This window comes from Copadichromis virginalis, linkage group LG7, assembly GCF_057382275.1.
Source record: "Copadichromis virginalis isolate Kocher_CV1m ecotype Utaka linkage group LG7, C_Virginalis_male_GT1.1, whole genome shotgun sequence".
NCBI lineage: Eukaryota > Metazoa > Chordata > Actinopteri > Cichliformes > Cichlidae > Copadichromis > Copadichromis virginalis.
Window position 1 is genome coordinate 23,871,932 of NC_140624.1, and position 25,896 is coordinate 23,897,827.

The 25,896-nt window shown below is 39.9% G+C and overlaps 1 protein-coding gene across 4 annotated transcripts in view; it reads left to right on the plus strand.

Moving 5' to 3' along the window:
• lrriq1 (leucine-rich repeats and IQ motif containing 1) overlaps positions 1–25,896 on the plus strand; it is a 38,380-nt gene that overhangs the window by 8,661 nt on the left and 3,823 nt on the right. The window contains exons 12-27 of one of the 4 annotated variants that reach the window (XM_085462617.1): positions 731–858; positions 1,150–1,223; positions 1,684–1,777; positions 6,877–7,056; positions 10,805–10,902; positions 11,032–11,194; positions 11,721–11,904; positions 13,673–13,798; positions 14,009–14,098; positions 15,331–15,422; positions 16,792–16,863; positions 16,966–17,054; positions 17,911–18,012; positions 23,506–23,614; positions 24,027–24,087; positions 24,645–24,765. In XM_085462617.1, coding sequence (XP_085318743.1) covers positions 731–858; positions 1,150–1,223; positions 1,684–1,777; positions 6,877–7,056; positions 10,805–10,902; positions 11,032–11,194; positions 11,721–11,904; positions 13,673–13,798; positions 14,009–14,098; positions 15,331–15,422; positions 16,792–16,863; positions 16,966–17,054; positions 17,911–18,012; positions 23,506–23,614; positions 24,027–24,087; positions 24,645–24,765 — 1,783 coding nt within the window. Of the gene's footprint in view, positions 1–730; positions 859–1,149; positions 1,224–1,683; positions 1,778–6,876; positions 7,057–10,804; positions 11,195–11,720; positions 11,905–13,672; positions 13,799–14,008; positions 14,099–15,330; positions 15,423–16,791; positions 16,864–16,965; positions 17,055–17,910; positions 18,013–23,505; positions 23,615–24,026; positions 24,088–24,644; positions 24,766–25,896 lie in introns of all 4 variants that reach the window. The other 3 variants (XM_085462615.1, XM_085462616.1, XM_085462618.1) reach the window with 3 other exon arrangements.

Below are 25,896 nucleotides of genomic sequence, written 5' to 3' on the forward strand. Positions count from 1 at the left end.
GGAAGCACTAAATCTAATATCACTGTTCACTGTTGCAATTTTGCGAGAGCTGCAGAGAAAGTGGTGTGGGTGTTTGAGACAGGTGATGGGCTTGAATTAAGCCTAAAATCCTTTTGCTTTTATCTACTACGTGCCCTTTTAATTGAGAAACAGTTCCCCTTATTCCAGAAGTTACGTTTAGTGATAAATGATTGTCAAACCTTCAAAAAATAAAATTAAAACCAGGCAAGTATGACAAATATAAATCAGGTGCTTAATTTCAATTAAAAAAAAAAGGAAGCTGATCCATCAGATCTAATCCAAGAAGTACCTCAGTCAAACACATGCTGTTGTTTGCTAATTCGCATTTCTCAGCTGTGAAAATAAATTTTACCTGGCCAAATTTCAAATTTTCTCCAGTCCAGCAGATGTGCTGTTAAAAATGTATATTATTGCACACATGTGATAATGGCCCACTCTATCCTCAGTAATCTTTCAGTCACAGATTAACTATGCTTGTGTTTGCCAAGCCTGAAAGTTTTATCACAGTGCTTCACAAGCAGTGTGAAAATGAACCTGACGAGCTTCGCTTGTGGCAGGCACTCATAGCAGTAGGCATAGCAGGGCTAAAACAACTGACATTGATGGATGAGGTCGTTTCGTTGCTACAGCAGGAGCAGCGGTGTGAAGTTAGTCTAACCTCACAGTGTGATGGGTGTTAACTGACGACTTTGTCCTGTTGCTTCATCAGCCCCCGAGTCTGAACAACCAGGTCCTCCTCAGAGAGCTATATCTGGATGACAACAGCGTCTCCTCCCTTCACGGCCTCGCTGCCTGCTGGCTTCCTCTAATGCAGCACCTCTCTGCAGCTCAAAACGGGTATCCAGTATTCATCCAATACTACTTGCCATCTGTCTTCGCCTAAGTTTTGTTATGTGATATATATTCAAAGTAGAAAATAACACACGTGCCACAATTTTTTCTGGCTTTTCTTTCTTTTGAAAATGTAACTTGATATAAAAAATTGCAATCAGTAGGTTCTGTAAAACCACGACGAGTCAAAGCCACACAGTCGCATAAATTCAAAATGCTTCTGTGTTTAACGGTGACATGAGCGATGCATTGAGATGTGGTCTAGCTTCTAATGTAATTTGTCTCTTATTTTCCTAGAATTACTCAGCTGCCCTCCATGTCTAATTTTGTGTCCCTTGAAAATCTGGATCTTAGATACAACTGCCTGTCAGGTAACATGTTTTCTTTATAAAATGGTGAATGGGCTGTGCTTGTTTAGCGCTGTTTTACCTTAGTGGTTCAGCAAATGTCTCTTGTTCACTGTTATGCAAGCGCTACTCCTAATAGAGCATCGCCTGCTCTGTTAGGAGCAGCTTGGCCTTCATTGTTTTGCTCAGGACAGCCTGAGTATAGAGCTGCTAATCCTGTGATTAGTGGTCAACCTGTTTTACCACCTAAGCCAGTTTAAAACCTGTGGTTTTTCTTCTTCTTTCAGCTCACCGTACTTGAACTATTGCTTTTATATTTTGTTGATCTTATTTCGGTGCCTTGTGTAAAATTTTGTAACTTTGTAACTTGGATATAAGTTCACTACACACCTCTGCTTATTTCATGTAGGTTGATATAGTTTGTAAGTTGGAGTTATATTGAAACTGAAGAATATATTGAAAAACGTGTCATGCTCTCTTTCAGACCTGCAGAATGTGTGTGAAAATCTTGAGGGATGTCAGTTCCTGCGTGAAATCCACCTCACAGGGAATCCTCTTCAGCAGGAGAGTGGCTGGAGGTAGGGTAAGCACTGGACAGAGTAAGAAAATGACATGATATACTGTCTTTTTAGAACTAAATATGTTGTTATCTGTATGTATCTGCTTTCACGACCCATTATGCAGTGATAGTGCATTGCGCTAGTTTCAGGAATCTTGAATTTTCTGGCTGCCTCTCGTTGAGACACATTTTCCTCACCTGCTCCACAGTTTCAAATCAAGATATAGTAATTAGAAATTTCTGTTCTTTTTGGAAATTATTTGGATAGAAGTTCCAGTTTCTGCCTCTTTTGCTCTTAAATATAACTTGATATGATGGGTGATCAAAGGAAAATACCACTGAAAAGTCAGTATTTGCCTATCCAAAATTTAGTCTGTGGGCTCAGGTAGTCTAAACATTCCAGCTGAACACTGGTCTCCCTGTCCACTTCCCGGATTACCACTCTGATCTGCATTGCCTATTAGATTACCAACATCTGTATGTGTGTATGCCACACTAAGTGGTCATAATTTCCAAAATATTGATACAGCAGAAAAATCAATTATCTTTTCATTGTCAATTTGCTCATTCACTTACATTGCTTAAATATTTTACCAGTGTTAAGGCAGTTGCAATGAGTTTATATGAAAAATATGCAATGAGCACTTATATTCTTTGAGGTTCTACTGGGATGTCATGAGCGGTGATGTCAGCTGTTACAGGTTTGCAAAGTTATTTGGCTCCTCAGAGTCAGTTACACCCAGCAAAATAACCAAAATATGAAAAACTATACTAGTTTTGGAAACGTTTTGCTTATTTAATAGTCAGATTTTTATCATTGTTCATATGTTGGAGTTACTGCCCAGCAGGTTCAATAAAAACTTCAATAAAAAAACAAAACAAAACAAATGTTCTGTTAAATTTTTGCCAGTACCACTGCCAATGTTGGTTTCCATAAATGGTAAATGGCAAAATTTAACGTGTGATTAAAAAAATACAGGAAAAAAAGCCTTTAAAAATTTATATTCATTTTAAAATGGTACATTGTACCATATTTTTTTAATGATTTTTATTGTGCTGACAATATGAACATAAAATCTATTTTTTTTATCTTTAGATTGAGTTTTTAGAGGATTCTTTGCTGGAATAGGTGTAAAACTATGAGTTACTTGTGAACACTTTCTTCCTTAAGCCATAACTGAAACATTACCTTAATTTTTCACTGAACTTTACTTAACCCCCAGTGCCAACAGTAGAATTAACCCTCAGTATTTCCACACTCATGCCCTTGTCCTTTCATCCTCAGCCAGTGATAACACTGGCTAAATAAAAGCACCAAAAGGCAAGCGCTAAGAATTACAATCCCTGTAGGCACCCCCTGATCCAGGAGAAATAGATGAAGAAAATACTGGCCCTGATTAATCAGAGCCGCTTAAAGAGCCTATGTTTTGGAGGAAGTCTTCACTAAATGAAATACGGAGTTATGCTCATAGGAACTGGAGAATCAGGATGAAGGATCCAAAAAAGTGTTTTAAAAGAAAAGGAGGATAAAATTTATAACAGTTTAGTAAGACTCAAGTTGAAGTTTGAGTATCTTCAGTGTACTGTAGATATAGCTGTGAATAATGAAACCCTTATATTAAAAAGGTAATAAGTTGCTGCTATTTATCCAATTTTGTCTAATTCGGGTTTGGAGCTTCATTTAAAGACAGCGAGTCAGGCATCCTATTTAGGGTTGGAATCCAATTCTAATCTGTGTTTGAGAGACCCAGTGATCCACATCAAATCAATCAATCAATCAATCAATCAATCAATCAATCTATCTATCTATCTATCTATCTATCTATCTATCTATCTATCTATCTATCTATCTATCTATCTATCTATCTATCTATCTATCTATCTATCTATCTATCTATCTATCTATCTATCTATCTATCTATCTATCTATCTATCTATCTATCTATCTATCTATCTATCTATTGTGAATATATAAGTACATGTAAAGTACTTCACATTATAAAGAAAGACATTTTCATATAAACCATTTATGAATGCATCTGAAGCAGTAAATGACCTCAACACATGTTTTGTTCTCTCTGGTGAAGTCGTGGGACAGATTTAAGAGCATACAGTACTCTGGGAATCGGTTTTAGAAAACCCAGTTCTTAATGTTTTAAAAACTGACTTCGCAGCCCAAAGGCTTTTATTTTTGCAAATTTTATTGTTGCTGTTCCCTAGTGCCCTGTAGAGTTTCCAGCTCCACATTTTCCCACTGCACAGAGACCACATTTGGCCAGTGCTCCACTAGTAGATGCTCTTAGTCTGTTTCTCTGGCAGATATTTGAGATTCCTCTGCTTGCACATCCTTAGCCTCGGGCAGTGGTTACCTCTCCCCCTGTATCACAGCCATTCAGGGCGCTCCTCCAGCTGAATGCTCACACTACCTAACATATGCACTTTGGAAAGGATTTCTATCCAAAGTGGCTGTGTAACTACACTTTTAGAAAATGGCACTAGATTGATAGTAATGAGTTCAAACAGGTTCAGATTGTAGACTCAGACAACCATTAATACCAGGGGATGACTAAATCACTGTACATATGGTCCTTTAATTAGTTCAGAGAACAAAATGTACTGTGTACAAAACAACATATACTGTGAGAGGAAAGTTAAACGGTTTCCTCAAAACACTACGGTCTAAACAGAGAATGGTTCTGCCAGCTTTAGAGAAGCTTTCTGTTGGCTGTGAATATTATTTTCTTAGTCAGGCAGTGCTTGTAATTTGACAGTTATGAGTCGTATTAGTAAGTAAATAACTGGAAACAAATATAGAACTCAAATTAAACTACGTCTATTTGGCAAAACTATTTTGTGATCTACAAAATCTGTTGAGTAAAATAAGTGTCCTGTTTCATAGCCCTGACACCTCTGTGCAACCTCAACCTGAGTTCCGTTCAAGTTGCCCTCATTGTCTTTGTTACCTGTTAATAGTGTTGTTTATTATAAACTTTAAAAAAATCACCAAGCTGTTTGCCTTTAATGCAGAGGTAATGAGTTCATACAAAAATACAGATATACATAATACCAGTAGCAGTTACATTTTTTCTCAGTTGCTTTGGTGCATTTCTCACAACAGAATTGATCTCTGCACCACTACTAAGGCTCTTCTCAAAACAATTAGTGCAAACTGCAAAACATGGTGGATAACTTGCAAAAGTGAGTCACTTCATCAAAAAGAAAAGTCAGTTGTTCAAAATAAGTAGTCAATGCTTCAAAAGCAAGTCCCTTAATCAAAGCAGATAATATATTCATCAAAAGCAAGTACTTATATCAAAGTGTCAGGGCTGTCACAATTACAAGTCATTACACCAGCACCTTTGGTCACAAAATCAAATGGTTTGAACATGTTCTCATTATGACGGATTTCTTTGTAGGTGCTCCCCAATGACATGTCAAGTCTGGACAGCATCCATGGCATGTTGAAAACCATAAATTGTAAAGGAAAATCAAGACACTTCATATGCACTCTTGATAATATTTAATTGAAACTGTTCACAGCATTGTGCAACTGGGGAAATACAGCAAATCAAACATTTTACAGCAAACATAAACTCACTTAGACAGTAAACCTTACTGCAGTAGTTATGAAACAAAACCCTGAAAAACAGACACTGCTGCATATCAATCATTGATATCTAGACGCTCCCGTCTGTCTGCCCACATATTTGCATCAACATCACAGCGAATGTCAGCTCTATCGACGCATCGGGGAAAGTATCTTCTGGAGTGTTGAATCCACCCTCTGCAGGACTCTGCTGTGATGTCATCACAAGCTGCATCCATAGCTGCTAGCAGGGTCATTTGGGTATGTGGATGCCTGTCATATACCTTCCACCTCCAGGAAGAGAAAAACTCCTCAATTGGATTTAGGAATGGAGTGTAAGGAGGAAGAAACTCCATAAGCATCCTGTCGTGTGCTGCAAACCACTGCCTGACTACAGCAGAGTGATGGAAGCTAACATTATCCCAAACCGCTACATACATTGTCCGATTGTCACCAGGATCATCCCTTTCATTTTGTGGGATTAGGTCCCTATAAAGAGCGTCCAGAAAAGCCAACAGGTGTTGTGTATTGTATGCACCAATACGAGGAATATGGGTGTGGACGCCATTTTCTGAGATTGCTGCACACATTGTAATATTTCCTCCTCGTTGGCCTGGGACATCAATGGTGGCTCTTTCTCCAATGTGATTTCGTCCACGCCGTCTGCCTTTTGCGAGATTGAATCCCGCTTCGTCAAGATATACAAACGTGTGCAGGGGTTCCCTGGCTTCCAATTCCAGGATACGCTATACAAAGGATGAGAATGAAAAAGTCTGTAATGGTGCATTTGGCACAACAGATTGTACAGTTTGAATTGTTAATAGGATTACAGTAACATGCATAAATGTAAGTGCAGTACATGGCCTAAACTTTTACAGTAAACAGAGGTACATATGCAAACATGTTTTACCTGTACATACTGGTGACGGAGCTCCTTCACTCGTCACCTGTGACTGGGTAGAAGAGGCTTTTCATTGGTTGCAAGTAAGAGTAACACACACCACCTTATCTCACACTAATGTGTGAGATAAGGTTCACCTGAGAAAAGTAATTTATGGAGATTTTCATGGAAACTCCTTAAAAATAGGGTTTTCAAAATGGGTGTACAAATTGTTTGACAAGATGTTCAACAATTTTGAGTGCACTGACACAAGCAATGAAATGAAGACTATTAGTTGTAAGGACAATGACTATTAAGCCGGTACAAGTATAAATAATTGTGACATTCATGATAAAAGCAAGGAGATAGTGATGAATAGCAAGTCAAAAGTGACCATTCTTTAGATATTTGTACTTACTCAACTGCTTCATGTCCAAAGGCATTTGCCTTTGGACACCGCCACAAGGTTGTGCCAAAACAACTACATGTTGTGGAGGTTGAACTAACTATTGTGCAAAGTTTAATTCTGTTGTGAGAAATGCACCAAAGCAACTGAGAAAAACTGTAAAATGGTATAAATAATGCATTTAAAAATATTAGTAAAATCACTTCTGCACAGCTCAGGTTTTGCTGATTTTACTTTCCTTTTCAGATCCACACTACAGAAATCAGTGCCTGGCCTTAGAGTCATTGATAGCCAGGAGACAGATTCCTTTTTCTTGCCTCCAGCTGTTCAGCAGGTCAGCTCGGCCTCAGACTGCTTCCTAACTTTCTGCCAGGCTCAGCTTCAGCAGACTCAGAATTTACAGCAGCATCACAGCAGGGAGCACAGGTAAGAGACAGGCTGCCTGTGTCAATGTGCTTGCAGTGTGCTATGTGTTTAGTGTGGATAACTGCAGGTTTTGCCGGTGGTAGGATGTGTGTTTGACCCCAGAAGTTACTGCTAACACTTTCTTAAGTTATCCACATTGTGGAAGAGAAAACAATCTGCAGATACAAGTGCTTATTGTGAACTCAGTTTACACAATTTCCATATTGTCAGATTTCATACTCACACTCATCTTATATGATCTGTATTTGTAAACTAAAATATTGCAGGTAAGCTGCAGATTTCTGAAGAAGCTTGAAAGCAGATCATGGGGAAGAGGTGCGAAATGTTCAGCTTCAAATAATAAAAAAAAATTGGTTATGGTAATAGAAAACGAATACTGTACTGCAGAATTCTCGTCTCTTCTACTGTATGCATAAAAATCAAGTTATGTTTGACTGAGAGTACTTAAGATATAAAGAGATAGGATGAAGGCATGAGGTCAAACCGAGAACAGGTTGAAAAGAAAAGAAGAATCAAATAGTAAAAGGGAATAATAAAGAACAGGGCAAAACAACAAAAATAACCCAAAACCAATGCACCAGAGGTTATATTACACTTTTTTTGTCGTGTACTGCTGAACCTGTCAGAGATACCGCCATCAAGCAGCGAGGAATGTTAGCTATCCTCTTGTTATGTCTGATACATAGGGCGTAGTGAGCCTAAAGACAACGTCCATCTATTTTCACAAGTCCTTCAATGTCACTGGCCTCTGCACATATTGACACTCCTATACAAGGAGGACCACCAGCACTTAAAACAGTGGTCAACTTTCTGCTTATCTTCCTGACCTTTTCAAATTACACAGTACAAAAGATGAAACATGGTGGCGGCTTCTTGTATGGGTCACATCGAGGACTCCTATGGCTTGGGGGAGGTTAGCGTGGGCCTCCCCTTGCTTCGCCCCTCACTGAGTGCCCTCTACCCTTCTGGCCTCTGGACAATGAGCCATTTTGGGGGCTTTGCAAGAGCCAACACAGCCATTTAACCCCTGGCCTGACCTTGTGTCAGACTGAGTTTTTAGGGGAGTTGAGAAGAGTGCCACACGCCAGTCAACTGGTGACTGTAAGGTGAGGTACTGTGGCGTATTAGGGCTATTACTCTCTTTTACAAGGTGTAGGGATTCTACCAAAGTGCCTCTGTTTCACCCATAAATGAGCATGCCTTACAATCCAGTCCTGTATGCCATTAAATCAAAACATTTTTTGGATGTGGTGGGAAAAAGACCAATAAACCCATCTACTACCGCAATCTCCCCACTTTTTCCACTGTGTTCTATGGCACTCAGTATTTTTTAGGTTTGAATTGCTCCTTATGTGGTTGTAATGTAAAAGAAGTGAATCAAAAATTATGTTTCTATGTCATGTGGAAAAAGATGGGTTATTAGTCTGAGTTAAACAAATGAAATGAGTACTTTCCACTCATTGTGCCTTCTGTTTGTGGTACCATCACACAGTATGGTAAAGAAAAACTGCTAAGGCAAAAAGCCAAAGCTTTGAAGAATACACCAGTATTAGTCCATTTCAGATTGCTGAAGCCTCATTTTAGCATTAGCTAAATGTGCCCTGAGCATCTTGCAAAGGGTAGTGTGAACAGCAGAAGCAACTACAGCAACCTATATGTTTTTTTGTGTTTGTTTTCATCAACATTTTAGCATTATGTCTTTTATCCTTTCTCCCACCACTCACCCCAGCCAGTCATGTGAGATAGTTGGCCCTGCCGGAGGTTTTCATCCCCACTGTTGCCTAGTGCTTGCTCTTAGGGGTCGTCTGATTGTTGGGATTTTCTCTCTGTTTTTATCAATTTTATTGTTATCACCAAACCACATTTTTCACCCACAATGTAGAAAAAGTGAACATAGAAGTGAAACAGTTACACAAGACTTTTGTTGTGTTAAGTATACATATCATTTCTGGAGCTGTGAGGTCTTCTATGTTCTGTTCATAGTTGTCTGACAGTTGCGACAGACACAAATTGAATTTTCAAAAGGACAGTAAACGCCTCTATAATATAACTAGTATAGGGTTTGCTGCTGGCTCAGGAATTTCTTGCAGCTCTCGACCTCAGTTTTTTGTTGAGTGGCCTCCTGGGGACACCCATGTGATAAAGCAACACCAAATATCTCTAAATTTCCTGTATTGCAAGTCAGAAGACAAATAACCACTGAGAGCTTTTAGCATCTACATACATGGTTGGATATGTTCACAGGCGAGCATTAATCAGTGAATAACTTTTCATTTTCCTGTCATGAACATTGTATACTGAAGCTTTCTTTTACCCGTGTTATGGTGACCCTGGAGTGAACCAGCAGGTAGAGGGAGGGAGGGTCACTGGTGTCACAATCCTTTAAGACCTTCTGACTCTTCTCTTTCTTATCCCACTGAGAGTGAAGAGCGAGGTCTTTGTAGAGAAGGAGTTGCACTACTTGTGGCTACTGGCCTTCCAGACTGGCCAAGCGTCTCTGGCCCCTCGGGGTTTAAGACAAGGAGCGGAGCATAGCTAATAGATTAATTAAGTTTCCATTGAGGTAGCTTTGTTGTCAGTTTATCCCCTCAATGAAAGAGACATTATATGGTATTAGGGCACCCACAGAGCAGGCAGACAGCTCTTTCTCTCTCGCCCCCTCACCACCCCTACCCTCACATAAATATAAGGACACACACTGACCACACCTATCACAGGCTGGCCAAGAATAAGAGCTAAAAATGGATATATATGTGATATTTAACTCAAAATGGAATGGCTTTGATCCTTTTTGAATGATTTAATTTTCTAACACCACCGATCACTGTGTGTTTTTAAAGAAGTCCAGACGCTTTTCTTTGCAAGCTCCTTTGACCACTTTTAGGGTTGTTTAATGCAAGAATGAGATTCTTTAAATATGTCTTCTCTATGTCCTGTGAGGTGAACTCTGTGGAGAGGATTGCTCTGATACTGTAAAAGCAGATAAGCTATAACTTTGACTTTTATGCAGGTCAGATTTAATTATACTGGTGATAAGAAAAAAATTGTTCTGTTTCCAGAATAGATTCACATACATTCTAATCACAATGAGGATTATACTACTAGTCTATAACCAAAACTCTCAAAGAAAGATTTATTTAAGTTACTTGAAGACGTTTCACCTCTCATCCGAGAAGCTTCTTCAGTTCTGCTTCTGAAGAAGCTTCTCGGATGAGAGGTGAAACGTCTTCAAGTAACTTAAAGAAGTCCAGACGCTTTTCTTTGCAAGCTCCTTTGACTACGATGACCTGGATGACTGAGAACCTTCACAGACAACCCTAAAAGTGGATAACTGCTTCTCCTGAGCTCAGAACAATATGCTACAATTACTGCTTACAGTAAACCTATTAAATAAATTTGATTGGGAACCATGTGGACTAAGATTAACTTTAATGTCATTCACTTTATTGCCATTGCACAGTCATACTTTGTGTTGTACAATGAAACTGGGGTTCCTTCCTTCATCGGTACTAAAAGAAAGGCGAACAGTAATCATGATAAATAAGATATATGCAGAGTAAGGTGTACTTGAAATGCAGAAATGAAATGGGCAGCGATAAAAATATATGTGCAAAAATAAAATCAGTTATGTAGGTCAGGTCAGGTCAGGTATTTGCATTGATTAGGACTATTGCCCTGTTGTCAAAACTGGTCTGTATTGCCAGTTAATAATGTAACGTGAAATATTTTTGTATGTGTTTGTTTACAGCAGACTTGCATTTCCCTTTAATGATGTGCAAAGCTTCTGCCGGCACTTCAGTATGACTCTGAAGCTGGCTGAGGACCAGAGATTTGCCCATGAATATGGTGAGACCACTGTGTCTGATGAACACTGGGCTGCAAGTCAAACAGCGCCTGAGAAAACACTGGATAGTGTCATTGGTGAAGAGCTTATGGATTGCCGAGATATAGAGTCCACTAACAAATTACCACCAGTCTTTCTAAATAGAGACATCATGAGATGCAGCTATTGGAATTTTGATGAGACTCCAGCTACAGAGAGTCACTATGACACATTTGGCCCAAAACAGGGTCCAGCGACCTTCTTCAGTGATGAAAAAGCATCTGTCTCCAGCCATCAAGACTTAAACCTCAAAAAGTAATTCACTCTCTGCTTTTATCTGAGTCACTCGTGTGTATGTTTGTATATTCACTCTAATAAAACCTTTGTATTCGATGAAAGATCAGCTGATAAAAATGCATGCGATGAAAACCTCCAAATTCATTCGTGGTATACAACTGGATGCTGCCGACTTAAAGCAAACACTCTGTTTTTATGTAATTCTTTTAACAGAGCTCAGCCTTTTATTAGTTTCTGCTGCAAAGCATTTGTCATCATTGGAGCCTCCTCTACTTGATTTACACCAGAAGACGTTGAAGATTTTATTCATTTTAACACGCAGCTTTATCATTAACACTGTGCTATCTTCGGGAGGACAATACATCTTTGATTTGAAGGGTGGCTTTAGACAGGCTTAAACTCTCCAGAGTACTGCTCTCCAGATGTCTGCTCACATATAAATTCATGTTTTGAAAGATGAAGGTGCTATGATATCATGTGCAATATATCCCTCACTTTGTGTGTATTTAAATGCCTGTGTGTGTGTGTGTTCTTTTTTGAGCAGCACAGCAGCAGTTGTGATTCAGCAATGTTGGAGGAAATACAAGCAGATATGTGGGAACATTAATGCTCCCCCCATCACAGAGAAAGGAGGAGAAAGAGGAGGAGATGGAGGAAAGCCAGAGTCAAGACTTTTCTATATTAATAGGAGCACTGCTGGCAAACACTGTGCGGCAACTGTCATCCAGGTAAAACATTTGTAGCTTGTAGCATTTGTAGCGTCCTAGAACAATTTCCCTCTGAAGATTTCTGGGTAACAACTTAGAACGGTTATCCAGGCGAGTTCATATGAATTCAGTCAGTCAAACTGTTTACTTGTAATAGACCTCATAGCACCATATCACCCCAACAGAGCACTTTGCTCTGAGACTGCTGGCTTGCTTACCTAGGATGTTTTAAAGTAAAACAGGAGGCAGAGCCTTCAGCGTCCAGGCCCGCCTTCTGTGGAACCAGCTACCATTTGGAAGTAGGAGATAGACACCCTCGCTACTTTGAAAATTAGGCTTAAATCTTTCTTTTTTGAATTGGAAATGTTGTAGTACTAAATCCTCCATTTTTATGCTGCAATAGGCCTAGGCTGCTGGGGGCTTCCCAAGGTGCACTTTCTTTTTCATTCACCTTTTTTCACTCACTATGTGTTTACACACCTCTCTGCATTTAATCATTAGTTATTGTTAAACTCTGTCTCTCTCTGCGTCCTTTGTCCTGTGTTCCTCCCCACACCCACAACTTGTGACAGCAGATGGCTGCCCCTCCATGCGCTTGGTTCTGCTGGAGGTTTCTTCCTGTTAAAGTTTTTTTTCCCACTGTCGCCAAATGCTTGCTCATAGGCGGTTGTCTTATTGTTCGCAATTTTCTCTTTATTATTTTAGGATTTTTAGCTTACAGTATTAAGCACCTTGAGGGTATTGTTGTTGAGACTTATATCCATCTATCCACTGGGCCACTGTGGCTATGACGTCTATTTTCATTTCGCAGTTGCAGAATTCAAAGGCAGAGGATTTTTGGTAGCAAAAGCTTTTAGGTTCCTTCTTGTGGCCTGAGATTTATGTGTGTAGCCCAGATGCATTGCTTGATGCTTTGCATTTGCTTTGAACGTAGCCTGGCTACACTAAAATCCCTGAAAGATCGGCTGTTGCTCCTAGAGGATAGCAGAAACTGCTGAATATCACAGATAGCAAATAGTTGATTTGTTCTATTTTGGGTTCATTAATTAGTGAGTTTATAAAAATTTGATAAAAAAGAGTAGGAAAAAACCCCATCAGAGTTTGTCATAGCTTAAGATTATGCGTTGAGAAGAAACTGCTCACATTAACCTTTTATTGTGTAATTAAGGATCTTACTTCTGCATGTAGAAAGTGTGCCTGAAGTCACTTCCTCTTTGTGGATATCTGAAAATGCCAATTTTCATCCTTAAAAACTGAACTTCAGGCCTCATACGTTCTTGAGGCTTATTCGGCTAATCCTCTGCACAGAGGTGTAAGCTGCTCTTCTGAAAAACATGCTACTCATCACCCCTCTCAAATCCCTTTTCAACACACAAAGTGTTTGATGACTCCTTGAGGGCTAGGTAGAGGCTGGGAGTTGCCGTGTACCGTGCACTACAGCACTGTGTAAGTGTAAGTGTGTGTTTTGTGCATGTCAGGGGGGTATAGAGTGATTAATCAGATTCCAAAGACGTGCGGTAGTAAGAGTTCTAAAATTCCTGTGCGGCTCAACTTGAAGTGAAGTGTGCCCCCCCCCCTCTGCCCATTGGGAATTGCAGGATTTAGAGGCGCACTGGAGCTCTATTTGTCTCAGAGCAGCCTGGAGTCACACAGAGTTCAGACAGCAGAACACTCAGCAATTAAAAGAGGGGTTAACATGTTTTATCTTCCTAATGGGATAACATGCAATATTTACGTTTGCTCCATGATTCATTGAGCAACTACCATTTCTTTTTCTGGGTACCTCCAGGCATTCTGGAGGGGCTACTCTCTGAGGAGGAGGCTCACATCTGCTCTTGCTGCTGTGACATGCCCCAGTGTTGGAGAGGATGACACCTTTGAGGAGGTGGACATAGATGAATTTGTCTTTGATGAGGTATCTGCACAAGCCTGTATGTTCTTCACTTTCACGATTCGGCAGTTGTTCCCCATCTCGCACCCCATCAGACCAAAAAACCTGCACAGAGGCTAACACATAAATGTAACACATAAATATAGTACTGTATACTTCACTCCAAAGACACTTTATTTGTGGTTTGTTTGTCATTGCCGTCCAGAAATTCAAGTATTTTTCATTTTCATAAAGGCAGCTTTGGAGGAACACTGCACACTGATGCTTTCTCAGGACTCGTCTCCCAGACACCAACTTGTGTCAGAGCAGCAATTATCTACGAAGGTAAAGTTTGATATTCTTAAAACCTGGTAGTCCTGACATGATATTCTCTAATACTTTGAAACCTGCTATGCAAATTGTGAATTTTGGGATTTACCATCTTGTGTTATGTCAGTGTTGGAGTTATTTTCTTGCTTGTCTACCTCCCCTCCAGGAATTGTCTCACCCTCCCTTATTGATCTCTAAATTTATTCACTTGGAAAAACAGGATTATTTCCTGGAGGGCTGAAAGTTGCACAGCACCAGCAGATGTCATTTTTCATGCTGGCTGGACTGTCGTCCTGTTTTTTTTCTTCATTTACCTCTTGTTGGATCTTTTCTTTGGAGCGTGCTCAGCGCTGTACATCATGGTAGCCAGTTTAAGCAAGCTGATGTGGTGCAGCTGCTAGCGTGGTCAGCCTCAATATGTTGACACTGAGGCACAGCTCAAAGGCAGGGGATGAACAATTTAGCACTTTAACCAAGAGAAAATAGAATCTGGAGAGTAATTAAGCTGTTACTTTGACTTAAATATGAGAATTCCATGATTGTGAACCGTTCACTCGGTCAGCCACATACCTACAACAAAAATAGGCCCCTGAGTTAAGTGTCACTGGATATAATAGTGTAGAATGTAATCACTTCCCCCAAGAGTTACAGATAACTGTAGTGTTATTCCATGAAAAATTAATTAGTATGCCACAACAGACTGCTCAGATTTTTGTAACTATAATGAAAGCATGCACAATTTTACCTTTGTTACAGGTCCTTTAAGTACACAGATGTCAGTTGAAGTTTTCCACTAGTAATCTATGTCTATTTTTTTCCTAGGATTTTTGAGTGTGCTCAAGTTCATAAATACAGGAGAAAGCTACATTAGTTTTTCCAGCCTGAAAAACACATTCAATTTTTTAAAAAACTGCAACCAAATCAATTTTGCATAAACTCCAAGTGTCACAGTCTAAAGCTAAAATCCTGCCTTTGTTCAGCGTGGTTTTATCTCCAACCAGCTTTGAGTTTGATGAACAGTATAATAATGAAACATTTAGAAACTGAAAAAGCAAAGCCGCTCCGATTTAATGTCTGTGATGCAGAATAACAGAAATAAAAACACACACTGGTATCCCAGATGTTTTATGTGTATTCTGGTAATTCATTAGGAAAACTACAACAAGTGTGTTTTGGTAACATTTCAAGGTAACAAAAAAAAAAGAAAAGTAACTTAGGCCTGTCATTAATTGATATATGTATTTCAGCCTCCTGGGCCCTGTCTTGATCCCTCCCAGGACATACTCCCCCTACCAAAGCACGCCTGGATGGCTGGGGAACATGTGGACGGTTCTAACAGGTACAACAACCCACAGCCACAGCATTTGAAAAAGCTGTTTATTTTAAGCTTTATATAGATTTTCATAATTATTGTACAAAGTTATATAGGGAAAAAGAAGATAAATAATTTTCATAATAGGACATATAGCAAACAGTGTTGATTTGTGACATTAATATTTTTCGTTAATGCAACTCCAAGTAGAAAAATACAATCTTTGCTAAGCACATTAAAGAGTCGGATGTATCTTAGAAGTTAGAGATTTTAACTGGGTTTACTTTTTCACATATGAAGCTCATGATATGGCGTTTGCTCTTGGAACAAAATACAGACAACCTGAAGTATGTGTTTAAGTGTTTCATGGATAGCAAAATATAAATCTGATATTAAAAATGCAAGGAACAATAATCAAACTGGTCCTAATAATGCAAGATTTTAATGTCATAAGATTTTAGTATAGCATAGAAAAAATGATGATACAGATGTTGAAATTCCACTTTCTGGATATAAAGGAGGATGACACACACACTAAATCACATTTATATTTTTGTTATGGTTGTGATCCACAAAATGTATCCACATATTCAGCTAGCAAAACACTCAAATAAGCAGGTTCACTGAATGACTGTTCAGTTCTCCTCTCTATGATGTTCAGCTGATGTCACTGGTAATCTATAAAGTGGTAATATTTGTTTTCGTTTACTTTTTTACTTGGTGGCATACAAATCATAAAATTCAATGGCTTCCATTGAGGAAAAAAATGAAATGGAAAGGAAAACAAGGCAGCACTGCTCCACTTCCAGCATGCTTGTTATGTTGGTTACAGTTATGTGGATGACAGGTGCATCTTTTGCTACAGACCAGACAACAGTTTTCAGTTTAAGAGTTTGATCAAGCTTCAGTTCAAGAGCTGGAGCAGGAGTGTGCTTTTCCTTTTTTAAATGAACTTTTAGAGGACTGAGACTTTTAAACAATCAAATGTTTAATGCATGTTTTTACTGTAAGATCCCAAGGCATCTGAGAGAACAGTTGCTACTAAAGACCACAGCTGTGGAGCATGCCACCATCAGAGTGCACTGAAAATGTGTTTTTGGCCCCAATAAAGATTGTGTTTGGACACACAAACACAATCTTCAATCACCACTAGCCCTACTCGCCCAGTTTAGCTCCCTTTTTCCTTAAATGAAATGGGTTTCCATTTTGCACATCTTTATTGCACGTCCACTGAGCATAATAATATTAGCAGCCATGCAGGAAAAAATACAGGACAACCTTGACTTAAAGATCAGCCATAATTCAATCCCGAAAGATTTAAATATGTGTAGTCCTGTTGTGAATTTCTGCATCTCAAGTTATGTTTTTAAGGACAATAATTTCTTTATGATTCCAGAAACACATCTCCTACTTCCACCTCAGCGCTTAGTGGTCTCTCTGAAAGATCAGAAAAGATTCTAGAAGAATGGTAAATCATCATCTCCTCCTCACTGCTTGCTGCAACTGTGTGTTGTTAGTAAATGGCAGAACGGCACTTTCTATTTGTCTTTTCTTTCCTTGCCATCTGCAGGGGCTTTACTGACAGCCACACAGCACTTCTGCTGCTGAGGAGAGCTCGGAAGATGAAGTCAAAGAGACAACTGCAAAAGAAGCAAAGGGGTTAGTGTGTTTAAAGTGGGATAGGTGGAAATTTGAGATTTGGACCCTTTGTGTTTGCATGTGTGCTTTTTATGCAGTAGTTCAGGTTTAAAAAAACTATTTTTGTATGTTTTTAGAAAATTCCCCATAGAATTTGAATGCTGTGATTGGAGATTAAACACTGTTGTGGTTTCCTTCTTCAGTCACCTCATATGCAATGCTTCCTTCATTCATTAATCCTTCTACACCTCAGCTGATGTTTCTGTCTTTATATAGTTCACAAAATGGAGATAACTCCTGTTAAGACATAAATCTGTTGTCTAAAAAGGAGAAAGATCTCTCTTCATTCTCATTCTTCAGCCGTGCTTTAGTAGCAGTGAACCTTTCCGCCGCATGTATGTTAATGAGCCATAACAGACAGCAGAAGCCAGGGCTGTCACCTCTCATTGGACTTATTTACGAGCCTGCAAAGGAAATAACTATTGCCAAGAAAGCTCATGACAAGTCGTCTTGTGGCGACTTTCATTCCATTTCATTGTAGTGGTTTAGTGTAACTGCAGTGAAAGGTGACCTCACCTCTGCTCTGTTCCAAGAAACAGTAGTTCTGCCATGGGTATCATGTCATGGTCATGTAATGGGAGGTTGGTCTTTGATCAGACTTTCAAATACATGATTGCATTAGTGGTGCTCTTGTCATCTTGCTCCATCGACACACAGGTCTTTGTCGGCTTTAACTCCTAATGGCATCTGCCTCAGCTGAACCACAGCGCTGTATTACATATGCACTAATATTTTCTGACTGTTTGATCCTGGTTTTCTGCTTCTGGTTTAAAGCCTGGTGTGTCCTGCTTTGACCTTCTCTTTCTTGCTGTGTTAGATCCCTCCGTCCGACTTGACTTGTTCAGAAATTGTAATTACCAGCTTGGTCCAGCGGAGGCACAAAACACAACAGCACGATACAACAGAAATTATGCAAAAGGTAAGAAAAGAGATCTATGCATATTTTCTAACCCAGTAGTATTTCAAATGCTTGGATTATTTTTAAGAATTTTAAATTTAAATTTAAACAATTTAAGTCTGGTCTGGTCTTAGACTGGACTATTGCAAAGCAGAAGGGGTAGATGGCCTCACATTTGTCTCTAAAATACTGTGATATATAGAGACACTCATGATCAACTCAGTGATTGCAATTTTCAAAGGTCCTGCAACTACAAAACAAGCCCAAATCACCACCCGTCCACCGCCGTGCTTAACAGTTGGTGAGAGGTTTTTGTGCTGATATGTTGTGTTTGGTTTTTGCCTGTTGGGCCACTGCGCTTTATGACCCAACATCTCCGCTTTGGTCTCATCAGTCTAAAGGTGAAAGATGTCTTCTGGATGGCTCAAATGTCCACATTCTTTTAAAAGAGAAGAAGCTTTCTTTTGGCAACCCCTCAAAGCCATATTTTTCCAACCTTTTTCTAATTGTACTGTCATGACGGTCAGGGTGTACTTTTCACAGGACTGTATGGCACAACTTTTTTCCAAAGAGTTTTCAGTGTTATGGAAATACAGTGTCAAAAAAAGGCTATGGATTGATTATATGTGGGATAGTGTGATTGGTTGAGAAAAGTCAAAAGCCTCCCTCCACCTTCATCCATATTCTGCTGTGGCCTGGTGCCCTGCCCTGAGGTGCAGAGAGGATTTGGCATTGTGACACACACAGACAGACTTAAAAGGAAGGGAAGCGCTGGAGGGAGAGCATAAGGGAGAGTTGGGGGGGGGGGGGGGGGGGGGGGGGGAGTCTGTTTTTATCATGAGGGACTGTCTCCGTCTTTCTTTTGGACCCCACCACCACGTACCAGGGTCAAGGCCTCACATCCATGGAGTAATAGTCTCACGGTCATCCAGCAGTCAGAGGGATGCTGGAACAGCAGCATTTGCCAGCAGAAAGTGAAGCGATCAGTTATAAGACTAACATACTAAAGAATTAGCTGTGAAGACGAAGAGCAGATTTGCCTGTCATTTTATGTTGCAGTCTTAAAAAATAGAACAACCATGATCTTTTTAGCGTAAAAATGTGGCGATTTATATGTGAATGAGTTCTCTTATTTTCATTAATTCTGAAGTTCTTCTGTCAGCAGACACTGTTTTGCCAGCATTACAAGGCATTTTCATCAGGACAGTGACGGACTAACAAATGTTCCCTTTTGGAGTAGGTGGCACAACATTCTTTTCCAATAATTATTTTCCATTGACAATTTATAAAATGCATGAAAAATGGAGCTTGACTATGACAGCATCATCCATCCATTTTCTTCCTCTTATCCAGCTCAGGGTCATGGGGGGAGCTGGAGCTATCTCAGCTGCGTGACAGCATCATTATGTTATCTATTGTTTATTTGAATTGCAGGTGTATTATGTCAACTTTCCAACATTGTGATTGCTGACACTGGAATTATGTGTGAGCATAATACTGCTGTGGATAAACTGTCAGCTAACTGGCAATCGAGGAATAGCTGTATCCCGATAACATATTAAATTACAACAATATTTCCAGCTCTGTTTTTTCCCATAGCTTCATCGCTCCTCCCCACCCTCTTATTGACAGTTTATCAAACGGGACTGATGCTTTTGAGCTAATACAACTGATAAAGTAATGGAAGGATCTCTGGTTAGGGCATTCTCTTTCTTTCCGGTTTATATTCTGTATCCTCAGTCAGTTTTCTGATCTGACAGAAATGTGTAACTCTATCCAGCTTCAGTCTAGGGGAAACGATTCCTACTGTCTTTTTACAGCATTGCTATAAGGCTGGCGAGTGAGGTGCTGTGTCAGTTATTAACTTGTGGTGCTGTGAAGCTGGGTCTCTGTAAAAGGGTCCAGGTTTGACTACATCCTCGCCCCCCTGGTCCTGACCTGTGTAAGACACCCCCTCCTCCGGATTCATCACCAGTGCCCGGGGCCTGGCCAGCCCAGCCCCAGACTGGCCCAGCCAGCGCTCCCCGACAGGGGCTAACGTTTCAGGCCTCGAGTCAAGCTCCTTCTGGAGGTGATTAGCCTCAAACCCATGACAGATTCTTTCCAAGATATCTGACGCTGCGTGTTTATTTTATCCGGGCTCTTTGTGTGGATGTGCTGGACATGAGTAACCCACTTGAAATGGGTATCAGTTTACATACCCAGACACGGAGACAGAGAGGGAGAGAATAGTGCAGAGCCACAACAAATTTTCTTCTAAAAGTTTAAAAGAGAATATAAATATACCTTTTCCTTATTATTTGCATCTTTTGCATGTGTCTGGGGTGCTGCAGATGTTGACAGTGTGGTGTGCCTCTAAGGAATTCTCCTAATTTCTACTCTTAATTACCACTCAACCCCTCCAGATGCACGCACAGATACACACACACACACACACACACACACACACACACACACACACACACACACACACACACACACACACACACACACACACACACACACACACACACATACATATCCATACATATACACACAGAGTTCTAATCATCCTCTTCCATCCAAACTGAGATCCAACCCCACCAAACATCCGTCCTCGTGTCTCAGGGACACAATGATATATATTTTTGTTTCAGCCTGGTTCCCCTACCTCCTGAGCATTTAACTTGATTTCACACTTGATGTCATCAACAAAGTCAAACTGAAACACAATCATTTTGTTTATCATTGATCAGTCAAAATAGCTTAGGCTGTTCCCCACCATTCATATGCATCCAATTTCAGCCCCGTAATCTCTAAGCTTCTATTTATCTCGTGCAGTGGAGCCTCTCTCCTCATACTACATGACTGAGGCGCATTGGCACACTTCAGAAACGAGCTGAGCCAATGTGCATTGGGCCATCAGTCATTCACAGAGTCAGACATCTAACTAAAACCACCGAGTTGCTAAAATGTCACACATTTCACTTAGCAAATGCCTAAAAAAAAAGGATTATAAAATACTTTTCTATATTTCTTTTTCATTTTTTTCCTACATTTTCCAACATTAGCCATCTGCACAAAACAGAAAACGTATGCACTTTAGCCGTCTTATTAATTTAAATTCATGTTACTTACAGAAGGTCCCTTACAAGTCTCCAGTAATCGAGAAACACATTAATCTGTCAAGTTAGAAGTCCTTTCAGGAGCAGTGCCTGAAAATGTGGGAACTAAACATTTACATTTTTAATTTCTAATGTGTTTGGATAATATGCAATTTGAATTGGTTCTCTTCAAGTATCGTCACAAACATTTTCCTGTCAGTGTTCCAGTGTTTTTACAAAGTTAACAAATGGATCTTAGAATGCTTTTAGATCAAAAGATGATTAGCGTGTATGAATTGCTCCATCCTACTGTGGTCTTTATTTTCATGTTTTAGCAGACCAAAACCAGCCAATATGTTTGCAAGAGACAACTTCATTTTACAGACCTTATTGTGATTCAGATTAACTTCAGTGACATGTTTGTAGAATCATTTAGAGTCAAGTCGCCTAATGCATGAAACCAAGTTTTAGGGGTTAGAAAAGCTTTACATCTCTGGTGGATAGATGTTCTAATCCACAGATGTGCACTGTTATTCCATCTCACACTTTTACATTTAGATTTGTTTTGTGACACAGCATGTGTAGAAAAGATGAAGATTCAGGTTTTCGACCTAAAACGGCTTTAAACATGCATTTTTTTTTCTCATTGCCAAAAGGAGAGGGACTCTTCTGGCTGCTCCAGAATTTATAAAAAATCGATAAAAGATTTCTAAAAAATCTACTACTTACTTGATTCATGACCTCAGTGAAGGGTTTCTTAATGAGTATATGGTCTCAAATGCTAGTTTGAGTCTGACTGAGTACAACTTGATGTCCATTTTTATAAAAGGAATATAATGCAACGTATTCTTCAGTGTGGGCCTCCCGCTTGATTGATAAATCACTACAGTGTCTTTAGTTGGCTTCAAAAAACCAAGATTGCCAAGTCATCCACAAACTATGGGCATCTTTTATCTATGGTTTATGCCTGAAGGACAAATCAAGAATCCTCTGACTTTAAAATATGTCTGTTATAAAGTGACTTGGTTGTTAAACTTGCTATATTTGTGCACGTGCACAGTTTTACTCTTGACACAACTGTCCTTTAAGGTCACTATCATTTGTTTAGGAGTTTTTTGTTTTTTTTTCTACTTGTTATTGGTACTGGTACTGACTCTTTGCAGGACTCAGTGTTTTTTGTTCCTTTAGTGAGGTTCGAGGAGAGGAGACTACTTAGTGACAACATCATCTCTCCTTCATCTCTGCTTTGCTGCAGGCCAAAACCTGAATGCTACTCCTCCTCCCCGGCGCTCTGATATTGACGAGATCCCCTAATGTGGTTAAAAGCCCCCCTTAACAGGCATGACTTTTACAGGCCCCCCTCATGATGTCCTGGAGGAGTACTCAAGGGGGATTGAGGAGGTTGAAGGAGGTCAGGAGGAAGCTCTAGTAGGGGGTTCTGAGGGGGAAATGGAGAGAAGAAATCTCTCCATGCTGCTCAAGTACATCAAACTAAATGATTTTTTTTCGTGGTTCTTATCTTGCATCAGTGTGTACAGATTTCTGTGCATGTGTTTACCTACCCTTTGTAATCACTGTATTTACTCTACGCGAGCAGGCTGGTGTTTGAAAACTGATATCTGGACTTCTCATGCACCATCTCTCCCTCTTTCTCTCTCAACTTCGGGAAGTGCAAGTAGCCATATCCTGCCCTTTGCTGGCCCAGGGGAGGCATCTATCACTTGACGTTTTTAGTGTGGCTTCTCAATTAACCCATGAAAACTGTAAAGCTCTTTTCTTCTTTTTACAGCTCAGCAAAAGCAAGTGAATGGCTTAAATAAATGCGTCATTAGTTCCAGCACTGGCCTGTCAAAATAAATTATCAGTTTACACCCATCTAAGGCAGCATTACTGTCAGTACAACCTAAATGTTTATTTTGAATTACGACCTTATTATGGGATTTCAGCATAACCCGTAAATCACCGGCCTCTTGGATTTTTCACTTTCACAAACTTTTGAAACATTGCTTGGATTCAATTTTACAAAAAAAAAAAACAAGTCACTGCCATTGTTGGAACAAAATGAGGCCTTTCCTGTTGCAACTTTCAGCAGTGCTACATGAATTATTACACCACCTTCTGCCCTAACATGACTTTGACCACTAATCTGTCCCGTTGAGGGAAAGCTGGCACGCTGTAATGGCAGTAAAACGTGTCAAACTTTGCCACAGAACAGGCCCTGCAGTTGTTTATTTGTTCAGCTTGAACATTTGTAAGCATCTGTTAACACAAGCCTTGTCCTTTCATTTAGACTCATGCTATCTTCTCCACAGCACACGGTGATGAGGCAGTTATTTCTTTATTGCCACTGTTGTCAAAAATGTTACCTAACCAACAAACTGAAAAAAGAACAGCCTGTGACCCTTTATTTCATTTCTTCTGTTGAGTGCAGCTGGTGGGGCTAAGACGGGCCATCAGCAGGCAGAGAGGACAGAGCAAGTTAAACAAGATCAAACTCAGCAGTGGCTCCATACCCAGGCCACTCATGGGCATTCAGACAGGTGAGCTATTTAATGTAGATCATAAGGTGATGAAGGTGGTGTTTATGCATCTATCTGTATCGATTCACCTTAAGACCTGCGCTGTATCATTCTAAAATAAAATATTCCAGTGCACTGAGAATGACATATTAACTTAATTGATTAACTTATTAAATAATTTCCCCCAGGGATCAATAAAGTATTCTGATTCTGCTGAATCAGGGAGATGACAGAAACAAGTCAGTGTGTAGGCCTGTGCTATCCCTGCCCTATTTAAAAAAAACAGACATAATCCATATAATTTGTTTCTTTTTTTAAAATTTAATATGAGTTTTTTGCTTGGAAATGGAGCCTGCAATAGAGAGTTAATCACTGAATTGGTGTGAAGCATGCAGAACACTAATCATCTAAGCATTTTGTGTTTTGTCCTCAGTGATCATTTCTTACCGGACATAAACTCATCCATTCTGAACGGAGGCAGAGTGCAGCTCGTAGTGAGTATCGGTCCCCCCAGCCATGCTGTTTCCCCCCCTTGATTTGAATCTTTTTTGTGGCGCAGTTGCATGCATGTAAAGCTATGTAGTATTTACATTTACCAGTCAGAGTCACATCCCACACCGTAGGTCCTCTTCCTTGGAGTCTGTCTCATCAACTTTGATTTAAAGGAGGAAGGGGCGGGGGGAGTCTGAGGTTTAGCTCTGTAGTGACACTTTCAATTGGATCAAGTGGGCGCGATTTCTTAATTTCACTTGTTGAAATCCCAGTGTCACATTGGAGCAGTTTGTTTAGACCTGAGAACGATGCTGATGGTTGTGAAGTCTTTGAAGTCACAAACCACAGGTCTCCTCGTGCCATTATGGAGCAGTGTGACTTATGTTTACTGGCAAGAGGGGCCGCCCCTTTCCTCCAGTTTCTTAGATATATCCTCTGACTGCAGAGCTGCTGGGTTGTTGATTTTCAGAATGTTCGACTACTTGCGTGAGATGTTTCATTTTGGGCCTCATTTGTGTGTGTGTGTGTGTGTGTCTGTTTCTGTGTGTGGTGCATGCAGGCTAACCCAGCATATGCAGATTGTCTAAATCACACCAGTGGACTGTGGACGAACAGCAATTTGGTTGGCCAGGGTTGCAAAGTGAACAGTTATACCCGTAGAACCTCCTCCAGTCATGCAAGTGAGTCTTGTAAACTTGTAAACTGCTTTTCTCCACAACATCACAGTGATACTGGGAATAATGAACTGGTCTTTCAGCAGAGTGTAAAAAATATCTGTATGTATGTGAAGTAAAAAACCCAACTCTCCTTACAGAAGTGTTTCCCTTAGTTTTTTTTTATTTTTTTAACACATATAATTTTTAACACATATAATTTATGGCAAATTTAGAGATGTATATATATTTAAAACTCATTATGTATGCAAAATGTATTTTTATGCAAATGTGTTAATTATTACAATTCTAGAAAGTTGCCCTTAACTTGAAACCAAGTTCTGACTTAAAAATAACAATTAAGAAAAGGACCAATAAACATATGAGCTCACTGTCACATATATCTCTATATTCTCCTGTTAGCAGTCACAGAGAGAAAAGCACAGGCTCAAATTCAAACTCTTCAAAATCTTTTGGCAGGGGTGCACATAACTGTGTGTTTATTACATGTGATCTCTTTAGGTTTGCATAGTTGCACCTATGACTACTGGGCCACACAGATCTGAGTGCGCAGAGCCAGGGATAAAGACCGCTGCTTATTCAGCCTAGACCGAGTCCGCTGGTCGTCTGCTGCGGGAGGGGAGGGGAGCCACAAGGTCGGGCTGGGGACAGAGTGTCGTGAAATTTTCCTCTGACAGGAAACAGGCAGCGAGGGAGAGAAAAAAAATCAGTCCTTTCAGTGAAGAATGACTGGCCCTTCTGTCAGGAGTAGTGGGGCTCAGGAGTTTGAGTGACAAAGATGCTACTGACAGGCTGACAAGCAGATGACCACATTAAACAAGCCCAGGAATCTGAGTGAAGGAGAGCCCTGTCCATGTTAACGAAGCCAAATTGGATTCCGATGATGATTTCAAAATGATATCCACGAGGTGCAGCAGCAGGAACGAGCATTTCCCTGTTAGGCAGGCAGACTCTACGGGGAGTGTGGCCGGGAGAAAGAAAGCCTCTTTGTCCGCACTGATCAAAACATCCATTATCAAAATTGTGAAGGACAAATTGAAATATGGATGTATGTGTAAGGAAAGAATATTTCTTGAAAAGCCAATTAGATATTTTATAAACTTGGAAAGACTATCTAATGGTCCCAGTGGTCATCAA